The 24,986-nt window shown below is 41.9% G+C and overlaps 1 protein-coding gene across 1 annotated transcript in view; it reads right to left on the reverse strand.

The window, feature by feature from the left end:
- The window catches only part of gnsb (glucosamine (N-acetyl)-6-sulfatase (Sanfilippo disease IIID), b), a 54,414-nt gene extending 29,668 nt beyond the window's left edge, over positions 1-24,746 (reverse strand). The window contains exons 1-4 of the mRNA XM_063056835.1: positions 24,561-24,746; positions 11,902-11,961; positions 9,558-9,761; positions 442-507 (exon numbers count right to left, since the gene is read on the reverse strand). Coding sequence (XP_062912905.1) covers positions 442-507; positions 9,558-9,761; positions 11,902-11,961; positions 24,561-24,674 — 444 coding nt within the window. The 5' untranslated portion in view covers positions 24,675-24,746. The remainder of the gene's footprint in view (positions 1-441; positions 508-9,557; positions 9,762-11,901; positions 11,962-24,560) is intronic.
- Positions 24,747-24,986: the final 240 nt, after the last annotated feature.

Below are 24,986 nucleotides of genomic sequence, written 5' to 3' on the forward strand. Positions count from 1 at the left end.
ATAATATCTATAAAAAACTACACAAAAATAAAGATTCACGAGCAACTGCAAAAAGATGACAATTGTGCAAATACAAGAAAAACAAAATAATAATAAATCAGAAATAATATTGAGAACATGAATTGTAGTGTCCTTGGAAGCAAGTCCAGAGATTGTGGAATCAGTTCAGTATCGGGATGAGTGACTTTGGTTCAGGACCCTGATGGTTGAGGGGTAGTAACTGTTCCTGAACCTGTCAGAGTGGGACCCAAGGCTTCCATACCTTAGAGAGAAAGGGGGAAATACCCAGCATGGAGAGAAAAGTTAGGTATTTCACTGTAAAAGGAGGAAGCCAGTTTTGGACGGACAGATTGCAGTTCCTGGCTTGCTGAGGAGCAGAAGCCCCCACCCCACCCCACCCCTCCACTTATAGTCAAACCACAAATTGAAGTCATCACCTACCAGTCCATACCAATGATCCCAGCCCATGGGGACGTGAGCTGTTCCACCAACTGCAGGGTGCCCATACTGTCAGAAAATAAAGCAAACAATGTTATAATGGAAGGATCCACCAAAGCCTACAAGATGAGAAACTACGTTCAGGAGGGAGTACACACCAGGTCACTGACTGGAAATGTTACACTATACAAGCAGAGCAGACCTTTGCTGTTCCAACAGCCACTGTACACCAAGGGATTGGTTTATACAAATGACCAGGATGCCATCTTGTCCAGTTGCCACCCCTGCCCCCAAACTGAGAAGACAGCAAGAATGATCCACACTGGGTGAGTTTAGAGTCACACACTAGGAAGGATGCCAGAATTCCTTCCAAGGGCTTCACTGAAACACATCAGTTTCACACCAATCCTGTTCTAATGTTTATAGTCACCTTTAGAAATTATCCTCAATTCCAGATTAGCCCAGTTTAAATTCCTCAGCTGCCATGGTGGGATTTGAACTTGATTTCTGCAAATCCAGACCTCCATCTTACTGGTTTAATGATTTAAACCACTGTAGCACCACTGTAAAATAGGTTGATGATATTCTCTTTAAAAAAATCATATACAAGGTCAGTAATGCCAAAACAGTATGGCCCCACAACATAAAATTAATATGTCAAATGTAATTTATTATAATTAAATAATTGAAGTATTTAATTCTTTTGAGCTTGGTTACAAGTTTTTGGGGAAAAAAATTAAGAGCCTTTCTTAAAATCAAGAGTTCAAAAAAGCTTTAAAACTAAATACATACTGGTACGTCAAAATCTGCAGATGCTGGAAATCCAAAGCAACACACACACACACACACACACACAAAATGCCGGAGGAACTCAGAATCTATGGAGCAGATGGAACAGTCGACGTTTCAGGCCGAGAACATTCATCAGTCCTGATGAAGGGTCTTGACCCGAAATGTCCACTGTTTACTCTTTTCCATAGATGCAGAGTTCCTCTAGCATTTTGTGCGTGTTGCAATAAATACTGGTTTTCTGTTCGTGAGAGGACTTCAACTACCTCGATTGCATCATAGCTACCAAAAACCAGGAATCCATTTAAAAATGGATGTCCAGTACAAGTGTAAAGACATCAAACTTTTTGGAGAGGTAGAATTTCCAAACTAATTAAAGATCTAGATAATACTTCTGCAGTTTCTTCTAATGTTGATCTATTTAAACAAAGGGTTGAACTTCAATCTCAATATAATTTATTATTAACTTATTCGATAGAAAGAAATTTGCTTAAATTAAAAATTTATACGTCTGGAGATAAAAGTAACAAGCTAATAGCATCTCAACTTAAAGCAGTTAGAGCTAAAAGACAAATTTTAAAAATTCATAAGAGAGATGGTAGTTTAGCGTGTAATTATGAAGATATTAATAAAATTTTTTCAAGCTATTACAGTGAACTTTATAAATCTCAGTTTCCAGCTGACCCTTCTAATATGTATGCCTTTTTACAAAAGATTGATTTTCCTAGAATATCTGTTGAAAATCAGCAAATTCTTGATGCTCCTTTTACTGAAAGAGAAATTCAGAAAGCTATTCTTTCAAAGCAATCTGGTAAAGCTCCTGGATTGGATGGTTTTACTGTAGGATTTTATAAAAAATTTGAACATTTGCTTACTCCTTATATGTTGGAAATGCTAAAAGATTCTTTTATGTCAGGAGAGTTACCTTCCACATTTTATGAAGCTTCTATTTCTTTAATTCTTAAGAAAGATAAAGACCCTACTGATTGTGCTTCATATAGACCTATTTCATTATTAAATGTGGATGCCAAAATTCTTTCAAAAATAATGGCTAATCAGATGGAGAACATACTAGCAAAAATTATCTCTCAGGATCAAACGGGTTTTATAAAAGGCTGTTATTCTTTTTTCTAATTCTCGGAGATTGTTAAATATTATATACTCATCCCTCTCTAAGACCCCCCAATATGTTGTTTCTCTAGATGCTGAAAAGGCATTTGATAGAGTTGAATGGAAATATCTATTTAAAGTTTTAGAGAAATTTGGCGTTGGTACTAATTTTAATAAATGAATTAGATTGATATATAAAAGCCCTATTGCCACTGTTACCATGAATAACTGTAGATCCCCCTTTTTCCAACTTTATCGGGGTACGAGACAAGGATGTCCATTAAGTCCTCTGTTACTTAACTTGATGTTGGAACCCTTGGCTATTGCACTTCGTGAAGCTAAAAATATTCAAGGAATTTCTATAAATGCGACTACTGTATTTATAAGATCTCCCTTTATGCAGATGATCTTTTGGTTTATATTTCAAATCCCAAAGAATCTATTCCTAGCTTACAGAAATTATCAAATGAATTTGGATTGTTTTCAGGATATAAATTAAACCTGCATAAAAGCGAATTATTTCCTTTAAATGATTCCGCTTCTATATATGATAACATTCCTTTAAAAGTTACGGATTCTTTTAAATATTTAGGTATTACCATTACTAAAAATTATGGAGACCTTTATAGAGCTAATTTAGTTCCCTTAGTGGATTTTATGAAGCAATTTTTTTCTAGATGGAATCCACTTACACTTTCCTTAGTAGGTCAAATTCATGCAGTTAAAATGATGATTTTACCAAAATTTTTATATGTGTTTCAAAACATTCCTATTTTTCTAATTAAGAAATTTTTTGATCAAGTTGACTCTATTATTTCATCTTTTGTTTGGAATAATAAAAGACCAAGAATTGGAAAACGTCATTTACAAAAATTAAAAAAAGGATGGAGGTCTTACTTTGCCTAATTTAAGAATGTATTATTGGGTGGTTAATATATATTATGCGTGTTCTTGGTTGTATTGGACCGATAAAGAGGGACGACCATCTTGGGTTGACTTGGAATTGAAAACTGTGAAACAATTTCATTTAGCTTCGTTATTAGGAGCTCCTATACCTGTACAATTAGCCAAAATTTCTATTCCAAATATAAATCCTTTGATTAATCAATCACTACGAACTTGGTATCAGTTTCATAAGTTTTTTTAACCTTAAAAAAAATTAACCTTCCTAGTTTAATTTATCGAAACTATTTATTTAAACCTTCACTTAATGATCCTACCTTTTCTCTTTGGAGGAATAAAGGAATTTTTTTCCTTTATGGACTTGTTTCAAGAAGGTCGATTGATGTCCTTTGAGAAATTAGTAACTAAATACTCTCTCTCATATTCACATTTTTTGCAATATCTTCAGGTCAGACATTTTTTTACAAGAATATTTAAGTAATTTTCCTATATACAAGATTCTGACCTGTTAGACATTATTTTAAAAATGAACCCTTTAGTGAAAGGTTTATTGGGAAAATTTATAATTTACTATTACAACAGGACAATTATCCTTTACTTAGGATCAAGCAAGATTGGGAAAGAGAGCTTAATATGACCTTGATAACAGAGGATTGGTTGCAAATTTTAAAGCTGGTTAACTCTTCTTCGATTTGTGCCAGTCATTCTCTAATTCAATTTAAAATTGTACATCATTATTATTTGACGAAGGAGAGATTGTCTAAGTGTCTAGGAGTGTGATAGATGCAAAACTGAGATAGCTACATTGACACATATGTTTTGGTCGTGTTCCGTTTTGAAACAATTTTGGAAATTTATTTTTTCTATAATCTCTAAAGCTTTAAGAATCAATTTTCAACCTAATAAATTGACAGTTTTGTTTGGTATAATTCCTCAACATATTCACGGTATTTCTATATCTGACCAACACGTAATTGCATTTGTCACATTATTGGCTAGAAGGGCTATTTTATTAAAATGGAAAGGTGCCTCTGCTCCCACTTTGATACAATGGTTCTCTCAGGTGATGTTATGTCTTAGTTTGGAAAAACTTAGAAGTCGAACTTTTGATCCTAAATTTGACTTTGAGAAAAGGTGGGGTTCTTTTGCCCATTATTATCATTTGACTTGAGCTAATAAAGATGGTCCTTTTCTGATGCTTGGGTAAATGGATTTGGTTGGCGGTTTGATGTCTTTTTTTATGGAAGCTTGTATGGCGCACAGCTCCAGGTTTGTGCTCCAGATGGGTTCCCCCCCCTTTTTTTTTATATAAAGTTATTAAGGGTTTTTCTCTGTTTTAGTGAGTAGGGGTTCTTTTTTTTCCTTCTTTCCTTTTTTCCTTTAAAAAAAAGCTTTAATACTTTGTTTTTGATTATTATTGATATACTGTTTAGCCTGGTTGATAGTTTAACTTTTACTCTACATATGGATATGTTATTTGATTATTTTGATGTATCTTTTTCTGTTGCTGATTTTCAATAATAATTAATAAAAAGATTTAAAAAGAAACCTTTTTGGAGAGCTTCCGGGGTGAGCGACGAGCAGCAATGCTTTGCGGCTGATGATGATAGGTTGTGTACTAAGCAGTGCCTTCCTTGGGTTGGACAAATGACAGATGGTTGAAAACAAGAGTCTGTTGGACTGTAATGCAACTTCAGACACCAACCCAGCAACATTATATCCTGAATTATATCATCCTGAACACTTTCCATGCACAATGCTTTCGGATAGAGGAGTGGTCAAGTGTAGAGATAAAGGTAAGAAGAGCCAGTAGATGGAGGCATCAAATGGATTTCACACTGTCCAATGCACCCAATTTAACCAACAGCATCTTTTTGTCTGGACACAGTTCAAGACTCTTGTGGGAAATATACAAACACCAAGGCCCCATTATTTGCTGACTTACTATCTACAGATCCACCTACTTGAGGTTAGTCTCAAGTTACTGGGAGAGTCAGAACTTGGAGCGCCATGCCAGTGTAGCAGCTCGTGCGACACCATTGCAGTTCAGGACGTTGGAGTTCAGAGTTCAATTCCGACGTCATCTGTAAGGAGTTTGTACATCCTCCTCGTGGGGTTTGCCCAGCTGCTCCAGTTTCCTCCCACAGTCCAACGACGTACCGATTAGTAAATTAATTGGTGACTGTAAATTGTCCCGTGGTTAGGCTAGGGATCAATTGGGCAGCTGGGCTTGAAGGGCCAGGAAGGCCTATTCTGCACTATATCACAATACATAAGTAGCTGGAATCAGGGTCAGGAACATCACAATCAGATTTGTTATCACCGTTAAATTTGTTAACTTAGCAACAGCAGTTCAATGTAATACATAATATAGAAGGGGAATAACTAAGTGACAGTACATGTATATTGAATAGATTAAAAGTTGTGCAAAAAACAGAAATATATATTAAAAAAGTGAGATAGTGTTCAAGGGTTCAATGTCCATTTAGGAATCGGATGGCAGAGGGGAAGAAGCTGTTCCTGAATCGCTGAGTGTGTGCCTTCAGGCTACTGTACCTCCTTCCCGATGGTAACAGTAAGAAAAGGGCATGCCCTGGGTGCTGGAGGTCCTTAATGATGGACGCTGCCTTTCTGAGACACTGCTCCTTGAAGATGTCCTGCGCACTTTGTAGGCTAGTACCCAAGATGGAGCCGACTAAAATTACAACCCTCTGCAGCTTCTTTCGGTCCTGTGCAGTAGCCCCCTCTATACCAGACAGTGATGCAGCCTGTCAGAATGCTCTCCACAGTACATCTACAGAAGCTTTTGAGTGTATTTGTTGACATACCAAATCTCTTCAAACTCCGAATGAAGTATAGTCACTGTCTTGCCTTCTTTATAACTGAATCGATATGTTGGGACTGGGTTAGATCCTCAGAAATCTTGACACGCAGGAACTTGAAACTGCTCACTCTCTCCACTTCTGATCCCCCTCTCAGGATTGTATTGAACGTGTGCTGAGTGTGTAACTAAGCCACAAGTGGGGTTCAGCTTGTTTTAGCAACTTGCCCAAGAGGGGTTGTCATTGTATATGGTATCATTTCTAATAGCCTTAATCACATCTGTCTTTTAATGTCACCTACAGAAACTCCGCGCCTCTATCGGTCACATACTGAAGGGAATACGTGTAATGGTGCAATTACTAGGCTGATTGTTTGAACGGCTCTTATCTTCGCTCAGTGGCATTTAAAAGTTTACAGCCAGCAAAAAAAAACACATACAAAATAGATACACATATCTTGAAGAATGGGATGAGAATTTACAAAAGAAAACAACTCCAGGCAAAAATCACAATAGCAGATTCAGTACTCTGTCAGATCATAATGGGTGGGTGGAGGAGGTGGTGCTATTACAGACCACCCTGAGTGAGGCTCGAGCATGACCTGTGTCAATAAGGAGATTAATGTGTCTCTGTGAGGCTGACAGCTTGACCAACTGGACAAACCACACACAATGACGTTAGGATATTTGAACATCTCTAGCCCACAGATAAACGAGATGCAGCAACCTCCTCTACGTTGCCGTATGTCGTGTGAGTCAATGCAGGCAACACGTTCTATTTCCCCCATCACCTCATGACAAACATTTGCACCGTTGAAGCTACTCCATATTCATGAGCCAAGGGCTTAATTAAGCACTTTCCTGCTGAAGTTTTAACTGTATCGCTGAGCACAAATACGGATAACACCTTTAACGTCTTACAACTTCAAAACTCTCGGGAATGAACCAGATTTTCTTCCAACAGACCACTTCTCCAATGCACCAAGATTATATCAAGCCCCATTTAGTTTGCCCGTCTACCAATTTCCATCCTTAAATGAAGGTTGGGTGGAGCACCCATAGTGAGGGGTAGGGTCTCAACTCCCAGGACCTTAAATCTATTCACATACGCTCCGTCCACTAGAAGAAGCAGGATCTCCCAGTGGCCACCCATTTTAATTCCACTTTCCATTCCCATATTTCAATCCATGGCCTCCTCTACTGTCGCAACGAGGCCACACTGAGGCTGGAGGAACGCCTTATATTCCCTCTCGGTAGCCTCCAATCTGAGGCCTTTAGTTACTAAGAGGCCTCAACTTGCCAATATCTTCCACACTTGCCTCAATTTTAATATCTTGTGGTTCAGGATTGTCTTACATTTGATAACATGTAAAATTTTTGAACTTCCCATAATGCCCACCCACCGCCTCACCATTCCCTCTTCCCATTTCCCTCTCTCACCTTGCCTCCTTCCCTGCCCGTCACCTTCTCCTGGTGCTCCTCCCAACTTTTCCTTCTTTAATGGCCTTCTGCTCCCTCCCATCAGACTCCCCCTTCTCCAGACCTGTATCTCTTTCACCAGTCAACTTCCCAGTTCTTTACTTCACCCTTCCCAGTTTCACTTATCACCCTGTGTTTCTCCCTCCCTTCCCCCCCACTTTTAAATCTACTCGTCTTTTTTTTCCCTCCAGTCCCACCGAAGGGTCTCGGCCCAAAACATCAACTGTACTCTCTTCCATAGATGCTGCCTGGCCTGCACAGTTCCTCCAGCATTGGATTACTAGCATTTGCAGATGTTCTCTTGCTTATGATTTGACTTCACAGATGTTTCACAGTTTGTGTACCTAGAAGTCCTCACACATTTGATGGGATTTAATTTTTAATTTGATTTAATTTTTAAAAATTTCAATCTAGATTAGAAATTCCTGCAGTCTCACCACTCCCTGTTTCTGTAGTCACCTCCATCCGCAAAAAAAATAGCCTAGCTCCCCCTCCAGGCAGCAATGAATTGAAACTGCCATTGCTAGCCATGCCTTTCGTTACTAAGGGGTCTCAACTCTCCAATATCTTCCACACTTGCCTCAATTTTAATATATGTGGGTCAGGATTGTTTTACATTTGATAACATTCCTACAGAAATCTCTGTATATTTTAGCTATATTAATGGAAGCATTTGTTACTGTACAAGCAGACTACAATCTTCAACTGCCTACCAAGACACGACCACGTGTCTGCTCGAAACATTGCTGGCGTTAGCCCACTCTCTATCAAGGGCATGTATACAAAAGGGAGCCAGAAAGGGTCAGTAACATCATGAAGGATCACACCCAGCCTGCTCATAGACTGTTTGTCCCACTCCCATCAGGGAGAAGACTACATAGCATCCACACCAGGACCTACAGAACCAAAAGTAGTTATTTTCCCTCAAGCTGCAAGGCTGACCAACACCTCGCCCCATTAACCCACCCCTCCACACCCACAACCATCATCACTTTATCATTTCCTGTCAGTCACCTTAGCACTTTATAGACATACAATCAACCAGAGAAAAGACTATCCTACATATTTATATTTATTGTGCTTTTTAATTATTGTGTTCTTAATCTGAATAGATTTTTTGTGCTGCGTCGGATCCGGAGTAACAACAATCTTCCGTGTCCACGCTTGCGTACTGGAAATGTTAAACTATCTTGAATCTTGTGTCAGTAACTAGAAGGCTGGATTAAAGGAAGTAACTCAGAGCAAACAATTTCATTCTCACCCAACACCCACACACATGCTGCTTCAGCAGAAGCCACTGGACGCAGATATTCTCTCCCCACCCCAAGTGTAGGGGAACCGAGACTATTCACTGCCATTACTCCCACTGACAGTAGTTCATGTGGACAGTTGTGCTTTAATTAGCAAGGACCCCCCCCCACCCCCACCCCAGGGAGAGCAGCTGAGTCACAGCCAAGCCCAATATAGAATACAAAACTATTCCTTTTTAATATACAATAAATGCAAAGTTCAATTAATAACTTTTAAAAAATGTAGCTGCTGTAATTCAGCAAATATGCAGCTGCCCACCTACACATAGTAAGATCCAAAATTTTAAAAAAAAACAACACACACTGAACATCAGCCACAGGATCAAGAATAACTTCCCTTCTTTTCCATAAAGCAGAAAAAGAGTGCCATAGGGTCTCGACCGTCTCGACTTCACCGCACCTTGTCCCCATTCCTGTTGTTTGCCATAGGGTGTTTTTTTTTAAATATATACCCACTGGTGGCACCAGACTTGTTTCTAATATCCTATTGAATGACAAAGCAGCACTCTTGGTACTGCAAATGAGAACAGGCGAGATTTTTGTGCACAAGTGGCTGGAGTGGAACATCAGCCCATAATTTTACAAAGCAGTGCTGAGATGGTGGAGAAATCCTTTTTCCCCCCAAATCAGTCTGAAATTTAACAACGCAACCTGCTGACTTTAGCATTCATATTGTTGACAGGCCCATGACTGGCAGACTATCTCACCTGGTTGAGGTATTTGCCTGCATAGAAGGTCTGGTATCCCTTTTGCTTCAAGTAGGCAGAGAAGACTTGTGGCTCCATGACCTTCTGCCATTCCACACTGCTGCAGTTTCCACTCAGCGAGTTGTTCCGCACCATGTGATTGTGCGGATACTTCCCAGTTAGAATCGCACTGCGACTTGGGCAACAAAGTGGGGTGACAGTAAACTGAAACAGAAAGAACAAATCGGGCTCGGTGTGAAGGGGAGTCAAAAGCAGAGACACCGCTGGCACATACCCTATTCACAACCAGCCACCCTCATCCAATACCAATGATCAGCACGGTATTTTTGTATTGTGAAAGCAAGACCTTGATGGAGACAAGGTGCACTGAGCTCCAACAATAACTGATAACTCAGTGACTCAAAGCTCGTATGTCAAGTCTGTTGACTTCTAACGGAGTTTGAGGTGAACATTTTCAATGTAAAGGAGACAACAGGACAGGATGAGCAAACACGAGGAGATCTGCAGATGCTGGAATTTCAAGCAACACACATAAAAGTTGCTGGTGAACGCAGCAGGCCAGGAAGCATCTCTAGGAAAAGGTACAGTAGAAGAGGACAGGATGAGCAAAGCTTTGAAACTTTGAGATCAGACTGCAAGGAAGCATATATATAGGAATCATTTGGACTTCTGGAGGATTAGAGCAGCCAAAAGCCCATCCTTAAATGGTTAAAGCACTGTGAGGGTCATGCTTTTTAACTTCTCCAGTGCATTCAACACCATCTGCTCTGCTCTGCTGGGGAGAAGCTGACAGCGATGCAGGTGGATGCTTCCTTGGTATCATGGATTCTTGATTACCTGACTGGCAGACCACAGTACGTGTGCTTGCAACACTGTGTGTCCGACAGAGTGATCAGCAGCACTGGGACTCCACAGGGGACTGTCTTGTCTCCCTTTCTCTTCACCATTTACACCTCAGACTTCAACTACTGCACAGAGTCTTGTCATCTTCAGAAGTTTTCTGATGACTCTGCCATAGTTGGAGGCATCAGCAAGGGAGATGAGGCTGAGTACAGGGCTACGGTAGGAAACTTTGTCACATGATGTGAGCAGAATTATCTGCAGCTTAATGTGAAAAAGACTAAGGAGCTGGTGGTAGACCTGAGGAGAGCTAAGGTACCGGTGACCCCGGTTTCCATCCAGGGGGTCAGTGTGGACATGGTGGAGGGTTACAAATACCTGGGGATACGAATTGACAATAAACTGGACTGGTCAAAGAACACTGAGGCTGTCTACAAGAAGGGTCAGAGTCGTCTCTATTTCCTGAGGAGACTGAGGTCCTTTAACATCTGCCGGACGATGCTGAGGATGTTCTACGAGTCTGTGGTGGCCAGTGCTATCATGTTTGCTGTTGTGTGCTGGGGCAGCAGGCTGAGGGTAGCAGACACCAACAGAGTCAACAAACTCATTCGTAAGGCCAATGATGTTGTGGGGATGGAACTGGACTCTCTCACGGTGGTGTCTGAAAAGAGGATGCTGTCTAAGTTGCATGCCATCTTGGTCAATGTCTCCCATCCACTACATAATGTACTGGGTAGGCACAGGAGTACATTCAGCCAGAGACTCATTCCACCGAGATGCAGCACAGAGCGTCATAGGAAGTCATTCCTGCCTGTGGCCATCAAACTTTACAACTCCTCCCTAAGAGGGTCAGACACCCTGAGCCAATAGGCTGGTCCTGGACTTATTTTATAATTTACTGGCATAATTTACATATTACTATTTATGGTTCTATTACCATTTATTATTTATGGAGCAACTGTAATGAAAACCAATTTCCCCTGGGATTAATAAAGTATGACTATGACTTCAACTTCTCCTCCACCTGTGACCTTGTCCGTGTGGCAGAACCTCCTCAGGGTATCTGTTATTTTCATTGCCACCCACTTCCATGGAATGATCCCTCCAGAAGCTGCACTAGGAACAGGTGGACACCACCACCCCGCACCACTACCTCCTCTGCAACTTATTTTGTCTCTTTCCCTGTTCAGATGAAAGAAGCGGAAACATTAAACTGTTCCCTTCTTCACAAATGAGGTCGGAAACAGTCAGTGTGCAAGGCAGCGAACAGTATTTAAGCAATAAACTTGTTCCAGGAAGCTGCAAATAGTTAAGTGGGAAAGCATATGGTTTCCACCGCCGTCCCCATCAACTGCTGCACGGTTTACAGTTGCTGACCAGTAACATTTTAGCATGTAACACTCAACACTATTCTAGATCTGAGCAGAAGTCGAGTTCCTGTACAGTATCAGTGCATGGTGTTAACCAAGTTGTGACATGCACTGTAAAAGCTCGTTATACTTACTGCATTAGTGAAGGTAGCTCCTGCATCACCAATTAAAGCTCGAGTCTTCTTCATGGGAGTCTGAAACAGTGACAGACAATACAATAAGTGACATTGCACAAGTACAAACTTCACAATGTTCTAAACTGGGACCCACGCTAGACAAAAATTGAAAGTTGTTACAATGAAGACCACATTTACATCCCTTGTAGATGTGGTACTTTAATGTTAATGCACATCACGATAGGAAGCCAGATTTTCACTGTCCGAACAATTAACTGCATGGATCAGGACTCGATGCAAAAAAAAAGGTTAGCACGACAGAGTAGAGATAACACTTGTCCACACGAGGAAATCTGCAGATGCTGGAATTTCAAGCAACACACATGAGAGTTGCTGGTGAACGCAGCAGGCCAGGCAGCATCTCTAGGAAGGGGTACAGTCGACGTTTCAGGCCGAAACCCTTCGTCAGGACTAACTGAAAGAAGAGCCAGTAAGGGATTTGAAAGTGGGAGGGGGAGGGGGAGATCCGAAATGATAGGAGAAGACAGGAGGGGGAGGGATGGAGCCAAGAGCTGGACAGGTGATTGGCAAAAGGGATACGAGAGGATCATGGGACAGGAGGCCTAGGGAGAAAGAAAGGGGGCGGGGGGGTGGGGGAGTCCATCCAATCTCTTAAAGTAAATATAAAAAATAATCTACATTCAGTACTATAGAGAAGAGATTCTCCGGCTGATGGAAATCTTCAGTAACACAAAATGCTAGAAGATCGCAGCAGGTCAGGCAGCGTCTGCGGAGAAGAGTGAACAGTCGAGATGTTTTGAAAAAGGTCTCTGCTCGAAACATCATGACTGTTCACAACCTTCCATACAATGCTGCCTGATCTGTTAAGTTCTGCGAGGATTGTGTGTGTGTGTGTGTGTGTGTGTGTGTGTGTGTGTGTGTTACAGACAGCATTTAGTTTGCATTTAACGTCTATCCATCCTCAAGACCTTCTGAAGTGATCTTCCTCTCCCACCCTGCCCCAGCAGTAGGCAAGGGAAAAGACGACAAATGGGACAATTATAATAGTCTTGTGTCACTGCATTTTGTAAAATAACCAAGATAAATTTTGTTCATAATAAAAGGTGCAAAACCTTTTACATTCATGGTCATTACATTCAGTAGTGTTTTTTTTAAACCATGGCACTATTGCTGCTCATGTGGCTGCTGTCTAGGGTGAGAATATTTGAGGGGCTTCCTCACCCCACTCAGCCCTTCCATTTGCAGCAGCAGAAGGAGCCCAGACTGTTGTTCTTCTCCACAGAACCTTTGCATCGGTTGACCTGAGCTTCAACACATCTCTCAGCATGTACTCCTGCAGCCTGGAAGCTGCCAGTCAGCAGCGTTCCCATATGGACATCTTGCCAAGCTGGAAGACCAACAAATTTCGAGCAGACCAAAGGGAGTCTTTCACCAAGTTGATGATCTTTACGCCCATCTTGGTTTGGGTCTCAGGGAGTCCTCTGCCTCCATACCCTCTTAGCAAATCACCCATCTGTCCATCTCTTCCCCATGGCTTCTATCTTCTATCACATAGGGCGGGGGTAGGTGATACTCCCACAGGAAGGATCTGACTGGGAAAGGCTCCTCTCACTACCAGTTAAGCAAGGCCTTGGTGCTTGTTTGCGAGTTCTGGTGAGGAGGCATTCCACCAGATGATTTGGACACTGGTCCATCCACAGTCCTATATCCACCTGCTCCCAGATAATCCTTACCTTGGTCCATGTCACTTAACCGCATTCCTGCTGAAAATAGGAAGCATCTGAAGGCAATGTTGAGAGGTCAACCCACTTGTCCCGGAGTTCTTGGTGCAAACATCAGGTTTTCCCAGAAAGATCATCAGGAGAGGAAAAGTGATATATATCCTGGTACATTCAAGGCCTACTGAAGAGGATGAGGGAATGGATGGGTGGATAGTTAATGCAGCACTTCCAACACATACGTGTTCTTATCGTTTACAGACTGTCCAGAGGGAGTAGAAATGGGCATGTCCTTATCTTGGCACAGCCAGCAAGGGAGGCTTGAAACCACACCCAGCACCACCCTCTCAATCACTGAGCTCAGCTGTGAAAATACAGACAAAAACCATTCATTTTATTTGCCACCAAATAAATATAGATATTTTAACACCTATATCCCCCATCACAATTTCATTGTTATTTTAGTTGGGCCTCAGTTGGAAAATAGTGACAAATTCAGGGCATTACACTTTAGAAAAGACACCAAAGCCTAGGAAGACTTGTGGAAAAGCTACATGTGGAGAGATTGGATAACTTACTCAAATGTCACTGCAGATGGGGAAGTACAATTGTTCAAAGTTATGAACTTTTCTCATGTTATTAAACTAGAAAGAGTGCAAGAATTATTTACCCAGATGTTACCTTGACTTGGGGCCCCGAGATACAAGGAGAGGTTGCGTAGAGTAAGACTTTATCCCCTCGAGCACAAGAGATTGAGAAGTGATCTGATGGGAGGTATACAAGATTATGAGGGGCATAGGCAGGGTGAAAGCACAAAGTCTTGTCTCCAAGGAGAGGATGCCAAAAACAAGAAGGCATAGGCTTAAGATCAGAAGTGAGAGATTTAAAAAAAAAAGGGGGGCAGCTTCTTCACGCAAAGGGTGGTGTGTATTTGGAATGAGCTGCCAGAAATGGTGGCCAAAGCAAGCACATTAGCAACATTAAAAAGCCATCTGGATAGGAACTTGTGTGGGAGATGTTTAGAGGCTATGGGCCAAATGCAGGCTGATGGGATTAGCTCGCTGGGCATCATAATCAGCATGGATGAGCTGGGCTCACTTCTGTGCTGGATAGCTCTACAACTTTGTGAATAATCAGGAGTTTGTCCCACTGGCAAGTCAGTAATACAACCCCACAGCAAACTGCTATGCACACAAAGACGCTGGAAGAACTCTGCAGGTCAGGCACAGGGGGGAAATGGACAGTCAATACTTTGGGTCTCGAAAATTACAAATATGACTCCACTATTTAAGAAGTTAAAGTCTGTCATGAGCCTTGTGGCCCATCAGGCCAGTGCTTATGCCAGTTTCCATGGCGTGAAGCGACCGCAAGTATGAGACTTGCTCAAGGATACACACACTGCCCCGGCCAAGGCTTGAACTCACAACTTTCAGATCACTAGTCCAACGCCTTAACCACTTGGCCACATGCCACACACTATTTAAGGAGGAAGAGAAGTAAATGATGGCCAGATAGCCTGACGTCAATGGTTGAGATGTTGGAGTCTATTATCAAGGATGAGTTTTTGGGGTACATGATAAAATAGTCCAAAGTAGGTATGGCTTCCTTCAGAGGAATCTTACCTGAAATCTGTTCGAATTCTTTGAGAAAATAACAGGCATGATAGACAAAGGAGAGGTTTACTTGGATTTTCAGAAGGCCTTTGACAAGGTGCTGCACATGAAGCTGCTAAACAAGGAGCCCATGTTATTACAGGAAAGATACTAGCATGGACAGAAGATTGGCTGGTTGGCAGGAGGTAAAGAGTAGGAATAAAGGGGCCCCTTTTCTTGGTGGCAGCCTGTGACTAGTGGTATTCTGCAGAGGTCAGTTTTGGAAGCAGTTTCTTTCATGTTATACATGCTTATGTCTTGGATGACAGAATTCGTGGGCTATACTGTTACATGCTCAAGGAGATGTGTTTTTTTTTGTGAGAATGATGTAATGGTCTTTTGGAGGTTACCTGATGTGATTTTCCCGCCGATGTGAGGTCATGTGATGACATGTGACCCATGACTATATAAGGGTCGACCCAGGTGACACAGTGGGTTTTTAGTTTGTAGATTTCCAGGTAGAACGTGCTGTGTTTCCGTTTCTGTTGCGTGTTTGTTTTTATGATGCAGTTTCATTTTTAAAACAGTTGTGCGTTTTGTTGCGAGACACCATATTATTGGACTGGAAATTTTTGCTAGATGTGTTGATTTACCCAATTCCAACAGTGGAAGGGAGAGTGAAGAATTTATCGAAGCACAGGACCGAAGGATTGAGAGAAGTCGGCATCGTTTGGCAGTTTAATAAAGGATCGACCTTATTGAGTCTTCGTTGGAGGAGTAGCTACCTGCATCGAGGATAACTCTTGCCAAAAGGGAAAGGAGTTCATGCAAAAAGGTGCTCTCTCTCTCGCTAAAGGAATTTAAGGTCAGTTGATTTAAACTGTTTATTTTCGGCATCGTAAATCCTGTGGACAGAACCAGCAGGAAAGTTGCATCTGTGAAGAAATCTTTCTCCAGAGAAGTCTCTCCCAATTGAACGTGTAAATCTGTTGGACTTTCGAATTTACCATTTTAAAAACTATATCTGACTGTATCGCTTTAAGAACTGTTTTCGCATTTAACGCTTTAAGAACCAGAGCCGAGTGGCGAGTTGGTGAATGGCACCATATCTGTTAACTTCCGGTTAAAGTTTTCGTTTGTTTTTTTTTTCCTTATCGCTTATCCATGTTTAATAAATTTTGATTGTTTTTCTATAACCTGTCTCAATTGATATTCATTGTTGCCGGTTATGTAACAATACAAAGATAGTTGGAGGAGCAGGTAGTGTTGAGGAAGCAAGGAGTCTGCAGATGGACTTACAATGAGCAAAGTGGCAGATGAAATACAATGGGAAAGTGTAAGCACTTTGATAGAATGAATAAAGGCATAGACTATTTTCTAAACAGGGAACAAATTCAGAAACCAGGAGGTACAAAAGGATCTGGGAGTCCGCATGAAACGTCAACATATAAAGAGCACTTGAATGCTCTGGGCCTGACCCCAAAAATGAGAGTGTTAACATTTTAAGGAATGTTGGATGGCTCTGGCCCCGTACTCACTGGAGTTTAGAAAAACAAAGGAGAATTGCATTGAAACCTATTGAAGATTGAATGGCCATCATAGAGCGGATGTGAAGAGGATGCTTCCAAAGTGGGAAACTGTACCACTGCACAGGATTTGAAAGTTGCAAACTCAGCCAGCTTCATCACAGACACTAGCCTCCCCGGCAGAAGCAATGTTCAAATGGCAATGCCTCAGGAAAGAAAATACCACTTCCATTAACAAGTACCCCCATCACCCTTTTCTCATTGCTTGTGTCAGGGAGAAGGTACAGAAGCTTGAAGAACTTAATGCTTTAAGAACAGCTTCTTCCACTCTACTATCACATTTTGGAACGGACAATAAACCCACTTGTGCTCTCTTTTTGCACTACCCATTTATTTTAAATATGTCTCATGTAATTAGTTATTTTATGATACATTGCACTGTACTGTTGCTTTAAGACAACCAACTTCATGACATATGCCAGTGATATTACATCCAATTCGGATTCTGGGGGAGATTAGCACCAAAGGGCACAGCCTCAGAACAGAATGGCGTTTCTTTGGGGGAAAAAATGAGGAGGAATTTCTTTAGCCAGAGAATCTGAGGAATTTATTGCCACAGACAGCTACAGAGGACAAGTCTTTGGGTATACTCAAAGCAGAGGTTGATAGATTCTTGGTTGTTAAGGGCATTAATGGTTACAGAGAGGACAGTTGAGAGAGATAATAAATCAGCCATGATGGAATGGCGGAACAGACTCAATGGGTTGAATGGCCCAATTCTGCTCCTATGCCTTTCGGGTCAGGTCCCATTCGAACATCAAAAAAAATTTAGTTTCTTGATTAACAGAAGTGCAATATTGATACACAAAGCATTTTTCTCCCCGATTTACAATCTAAGATGAATAAAGTCTTATAATCTTGCTGCTCGTGGTCAAACATCTGAGCGAGTGACCAAAAAGGTTGATTTTTGGAGTTGTGTTATCAAAGACAATTCCCTATCTACCTTACGGAGAGGTTTATCAGTGTGTAGAATGAGCATTGCATTTGAACTGATATTCCAGAGGCGAAAAATTTTCTAGCCATTCCTTAAACCCCCTCCCCCTCAAACTACAAGGCAATGTCAATAAAACACTGAGGCCCAGCACAAACAACCAGAGCACCAACAAGAAAATTTAAGAATGCAATTACAGAGTAAACATGGGCTGCAGTGTAGATTACAAAATTACCAAACACAGGATAAGAATTCAGAACAAGAGATTTTTCTCTTACAAAGGCATTATTTAGTACTCTACATATTGGGTCTTAAAGATAGTAAAAAAAAGATTTCTGTAATTAGTTTATAATCCCCAGTTTAACTCATTTGACATCACATTCATTACACGAGACGTGATATGTTCAGGACCAGCCCTAGCCTGGAGCAGAATTAATCTTTAAAATGAGTATTTCCTTGACCACTGTGATAGGATGTGGCCGTCTCCTCACCTGCACTTCCGAATCAGCAAGTGCAGAAAAGGGTTAGTGCAGAGATAGTGTTGAAAGAGGACAGAGAAATGGATTTGATTTAATGAAACCAAATCTGCACTAAAACAAAAGCACTCTGTTTGAGTAGCAACATCAAAGGTGCACTGCCTGAGTTGGTTATGTGCAAAATACATCTTTTTCTGCATTTTTGGAAAAATCTGCCTCAAATTCACTCCGAGTCCCCACTGCAGCAGAGACAGACGTGCCACTTGTCACAGCAGCCCTGCCTTTCCAGCAGGAATATTAGCAATTTAATCAGATCAGATCCAAATTAAATACAAGATAAGATGTCTTGCCAATTCCACAGAGAACAAAAAAGGGAAATGGAGAGGGAACTAAAAACCCATCGACTCAAGAAAAAACAGCAAGATGGGGGATCTCACACTGCAACCCAAAAAAGCCACATAAAGGAAAATTCTCTCTCCAGCAGAGGTGGGGATGAAAAGTAATGAGAGATGGTCTTTCCTGACAAAGACTTCGCATTGAGATTTCAGTAGAACTCCTCAAGCACTTCTAGGATTCTCTGTAACACAAGCTGAAGATCACAGCCTGATTTGCACAAAGTCTACCAGATATTACAAGAAGTTATCAATGGACCTGGTGCTGGCATGGCAAATGGAGTATGCACCAAAATCTAGTTGCAATATTTGGACAGCTCCTCAAATAGCACCAAAGGAATTTTTTTATTATTAGTCTTAGCATTTTACTATACATTTTGACAATCCAGGATTCAGTCATTCATCACTGCATGGGAGTTCCAGTCTGGTGAGACTCCAATGTTGTTCAAACTCATGATACCATCTGAGGGAGAAGTTGGGCTGAACACATGACAACACATCATAAGGCCAGTGCTTCACCTGCTCCAGCAGCTGATGATTTCCATAAAGATATTTCTGAACAGAATTTCCAAAAGAAAACATTTAAGCTACAAACGGGAAATGAAACTGTAGCACTGAAAGACAGGGTGACTGGCCTCCAGCTCGTGGAAAGTCACAAGGCCGTTTTCATATCTACAAGCAAATTGTTTCTGGTCAGCATCACTTGCATTGATAACTATTGCACGGTTCCCTGCTTCACTGCCCCATATTATTGGGAGGGTGCAAGGGTTTCTGGGACTCGGTTCAGCGAACCCACTATTAGATCCCAATGCTTTAAATAATTTGCACTGGGAAGCATTTCCTTAGTGTCAAGCACTTAAGGTCAAAGTTTAAGGGGCAGAAAGCAGAGAAGGTACAAACTCGGTGTTATAAAGCCTACATCAGAATCAGGTTTAATATCACTAGCATATGTCAAGAAATTTATTAATTTAATGGCAGCAGTACAAAGGGGAACAAAGGGGAAAAAGTAAAAGTATATTAAATAGTTAAATTAAAAATAGTGCAAAAAAGCGAGACAGTGGTTTTGGCCTGAAACATTGACTGTACTTTGTCTCCCCCATAGATACTGCCTGGCAGAGTTTCGGTGTGTGCAGCATCTGTAATATATCAGTAAAATTCAATGGTGTGAACAGCTTCATGTGGTGTCTGGGGGTTATCACTATGTAAATGAAGCAGTTTTATAGATTTTTTAAAAAATGCATGAACATCCAATTCCTAAATGAACATTGAACCCATGAAACACACACAAAATGCTAGTTTCATTTCCCATTTGCAGCTCCAGCATTTTGTGTGTGTTTCATGGATTCGATGTCCACTTGGGAATCAGATGTTCATGCATTTTTTAAAAATCTGTAAAAATGCTTTATTTACATAGAGTGATAACCCCTAGACACCACATGAAGCTGTTCACGCCATTGAATTTTACTGACATATTACAGATGCTGCACACACCAAAACTCTGCATCAGGTGCACTCGAAGGGAAAAAACCCAAGGATGGAGCTGTGGTTAACCACAGGGAGACAAGTGAAAAAGAAAGCACTGGACAGCAGAGACAACTTGACCGGTTAGTTCACAAAACACGAGCAAGAACACCTGCAGGCCAACGCACACCTCAAGCCCGCTCCTCCATTCAAAGTGCTCATGGCCAACCTCCTACTTCAAAGTTCAAAATACAAAGTAACTTTATTATCAAAGTATACAGATGTCACCATATACCACCCTGAGAGTCACTTACAGGCATTCTCAGCAGATAAAGGAACAATAGAATCAACATAAAGATACACACAAACAAAAACAACCAACATTCAAGAGAAGACAAACTGCAAGTACAAACAAAAACACAAACAAATAGTAATGACAATGAAAACCTTGTGAAATCAGTTCGAGGTGTGCCGAGTGGTTGAAGGGTAATAACTGTTCCTGGACCTGGTGGTGTGGTGCCATTTCCCTGCTCAATCCCCAAATCCCCTTAACATCCAGTTTTTAAAACATCTCTGCTTCCACAGCCCTCACTAGTAAAGAATTCCAAGGGTTCACTCCTACGTGAAGACGTAGAGCAGATGTTTCCTACAGTGGAGGAGTCAAGGCCAGTGGACACAGCCTCAGAATAGAGGGTGTCCTTTTAGAATGGAGACGAGAAGGAATTTCTTGAGCCAGAGGGTGGTGAATCTGTGGAATTCGTTGCTACAGGAGGCTGTGGAGGCCAAGTCATTGGGTATATTTAAGGCAGAGGTTGATAGAATCTGATTAGTCAGGCTATGAAGGGATACAGGGAGAAGGCAGGAGATTGGGGCTGAGGGGGAAAATGGATCAGCCATGATGAAATGACAGAGCCGACTTGATAAGCCACAAGGCCCAATTCTGCTCCCATATCTCATAGTCTAAATGATCCACCTAAATATTTCAAGAGGCATGTCCCCAGCTTAGACTCTTCACCCTGAGGAAACATGCCTCCCGAATCTGAGATTCTGCAGATGCTGGAAATCCACACACACACACACACACACACACACACCTCTACCTACCTAGTGGAACTCAGCAAGCCAAGCAGCATCTACGGAGGGGAGTAGACAGTCAACGTTTGGGGCCTACCCCTTTCATCAGGAATGACGAATTAAGGATTTCAGCCTGAAACATCATCTGCTTCTATTTATTTTCATTGATACTACCGAACTTGCTGAGTTCCTCCAGCATTTTGTCTGTGCTAAAGCAAGGTACTACTTGCCTATCTACATACCCACATCATGAGCACATTAGCCGTGACTCATACAAGGACAGCCAGGTTCATTAGAACACTAAACTCACCACAAGAATCCATTTATCTCTTTCTACTGAAGTGAATAGCCTCTTGTAGCACCTTGTCCTTCATTTGCCACGTTGCTCCCATTCACTCAGTTGGTCCCTCTCCCCTCGAAGGCCCTGTGCATCCTCATCACCAACTCCCATTCAATGTTACCAAAGTTCTCCTCAGCCAAGCAGTCAGTAAAGACCGACTAGCTGAGTCCTAGCACTAACCCTATGATAGCAATCCTCCTGCATGAGACGGTCTCTTTCATTCGATCTGTTATAAAACTCTTAATAAATACCAGCGAATTGCCCCAATGCCCAATTCGTTTTCCTCAGACCTGGTCACTAGCCATTGCAAATCCTTACCAAAAGCAAATCAATGGTCCAAACTGCACCCATTCCCTCTCAACTACCCAACAAATCCTATAGACAAGACAACCATGATTCACAAATGCCCGATGACTCGCATTGCTGTTCTTCTCACATCTTGACACCACCTTTCATTACCTTCCAGCATTACCCCCAAATACCCATTTCAGCCAAGAAATCAGTTCTTCCCTCTATTTTCTTATCTCTTCCACCCCCCCCCCGCCACTAAGAGGGTGAACAGACTGTGGAGTTGCAAATGTGATGGATCTATTTAGACCCTATTACGAGGGTGAACAGCTTCAAGTTCCTCAGCATAAACATCACCAAGGATTTCATGTGGTCTGTATACAACAGCACCTCTTTCACCTCAGATGGTTGAAGAAGTTTGGTATGGGCCCCCAAATCCTAAGAACCTTCTACAGGGACACAACTGAGAACATCCTGACTGGCTGCATCACTGCCTGGTATGGGAACTGTACCTCCCTTAATTGCAGGACTCTGCAGAGAGTGGTGCAGACAGCCCAGCGCATCTGTAGTTGTGAACTTCCCATGATTCAGGACATTTACAAGGACAGGTATGTAAAAAGGGCCCGTAGGATCATTAGGGACCCAAGCCATCCCAACCACAATCTATTCCAGCTGCTACCATCCGGGAAGTGGTACTGCAGCGTAAAAGCCAGGACCAACAAGCTCCGGGACAGCTTCTTCCACCAGGCCATCGATTCTTGCCAATAACAACTGTATTTCTATGTTATATTGACTGTCCTGTTTTACATACTATTTATTATAAATTGCACATTTAGACAGATGCAACATAAAGATTTTTAATCCTCATGTATATGAAGGATGTAAGAAATAAGTCAATTCAATCAATGGTTTGAACTGATAGCTCTGTTACCACATTTCCAGATGGTACAAAGATAAATGGAAGGGCAGATAGTGCTGAGGAAGCAGGAAGTCTACATGAGGATTTAGACGAGAATGGGCAAAGCAGGGGCTGATGGAATATAGTGTAGGGAAGTAAATGGCTATGCACTTTGGGAGAAGGAATAAAGGCATAGACTATTTTCAAAAAAGGGGGAAAATTCAAAACTCAGCTGCACAGGGACTTGGGAGTCCTTCTGCAAGATTCTCTAAAAGTTAACTGTCGGACGCTGTTCGGAGCAGTGCTGCCAGGATAATTAAGGACACGACCCACCCAGCCAACACACTTTTCGTCCCTCTTCCCTCCAGGAGAAGGTTCAGGAGCTTGAAGACTCGTACGGCCAGATTTGGGAACAGCTTTTTTCCAACTGTGATAAGACTGCTAAACGGATCCTGACCCAGATCTGGGCCGTACCCTCCAAATATCTGGACCTGCCTCTCGGTTTTTTTGCACTACCTTACTTCCCATTTTTCTATTTATGATTTATAATTTAAAGTTTTAATATTTACTAATTGTAACTATTTTTAATATTTAATATTTGTAATCCAGGGAGTGGGAAGCACAGAATCAAATATCGCTGTGATGATTGTACGTTCTAGTACCAATTGTTTGGCGACAATAAAGTATAAAGTATAATTTGCAGGTTGAGTCAGTGGTAAGGGAGGCAAATGCAATGTTAGCATTCATTTGAAGAGGACTAGAATATAAAAGCAAGGATGCAATGCTGATGCATTGGTCAGGGTCAGACCCCACTTGGAGTTAGGGCCCCTCATGCTGCTCTTGGAGAGGGTCCAGGAGGTTCACCAGAATCATCCCAAGAATGGAAGGGTTAATGTATGAGCAAAGTTTGACAGCTCTGGGCCTATACTGGCTGCAGTTTAGAAGAACAAGGGGGATCTCATTGAAATCTGTCAAATATTGAAAGGTCTACACAGTGGATGTGGAGAGGATGTTTCCTGTAGTTTGGGAGACTAGGAGCAGGGCACACAGCCTTAGAAAACAAGGACAACCCTTGGGCTGCAAATCTGAGGAAATCATTGCCACAGATTGCTGTGGAGGTCAAGTCATTTGGTATATTTAAAGCAGAGTTTGGTAGTTTTTGACTAGTAAGGGTGTTAAAGGTTACATGAGAATGGGGTTGTGTGGGAAACTAAATCAGCCATGATGGAATGGCAGAGCAGATTTAATGGCATAATTCTATGTCTTCTGGTCTACGCACTCCTTAGTTCTATCCACATTGATTGTACACCTCAACCTGCTGAGCTAACGATTGTACCAATGCCATCCACCTCTTTTCTTAACTGCCCATCCCTTCTAAACTGCAAGCTTGCTCTTACTTTAATATTTTACTTCTCTGCTCACCACCCGCCCCCAGCAACCCCAGCTCCCCAAAGAGAATTTCCCAGTCTGCAAATTAGTTAGATAGTGGGAAAGTTTGAAAGCTGGTGAAAGTTACTACAGGGATACAAACAAATTTAACGACAATATGTGGTGTGGGGGTGTCCATAGCGAGGCTGCCTGTGTCAAGGTAATTGATGTGTCAGGTATGTAACCCAAAGAACATCAATACTAATCGGAAAGTTGGCCAAATTTTTTCACATTGTCTGTAAAGGAAACCCGGACGGGGGAGCGGGGGGTGGTGGTGGAGAGACAGAGTGACAAATATGTATAAAGTTCACGCTGCAGACTCCACTCTAAGACTTACAAAACCTGCCACGGCAATTCATCGTCAATGCAACAGCTCAGACGCGGACTGGAAGCGAGGAGTGGGAGGGCATCAAGTTAATTGAAGCAACTGTAGTTTTACAATTACCCTCAAAACCAAGTTGCCGCGACCTACCATTCCTCCCAGTTCCACATCTTGATCATCCGTTAGTATTAGCACGATATTTTTCCTGGCGCAGAGCCCGAACCGACAGGACCCGATCAGGAACAAAAACGTTACCAACTTCATGACACGGGACCAGCAGCTCCGCGAACGAGCCAACGATTCAACTTCCTGGCCCGAAACTTTACCGGCGCACGGTTTTAATACAGCGGCGGGTCGCGCCTTTAATTGACATACCACCAAACCAATCACCTGCGCGGATAATGTATCTGTCTGCTGACGTTTGTGTTCAAGCACCAATAATTTTGCAGGGACTACAGCCAAGGGGCGGCTCGTCCCTTGGCAACTTATTAGCATAAAAGGGGAATGATCTAGTAGTGTTTTGCTCAATAGCATTGGTCGTTAGATTTACTGATACTGAAATACGCCTCCCCTTTG

The sequence above is a fragment of the Mobula hypostoma genome, chromosome 8, assembly GCF_963921235.1.
Source record: "Mobula hypostoma chromosome 8, sMobHyp1.1, whole genome shotgun sequence".
Taxonomy (NCBI): Eukaryota; Metazoa; Chordata; class Chondrichthyes; order Myliobatiformes; family Myliobatidae; genus Mobula; species Mobula hypostoma.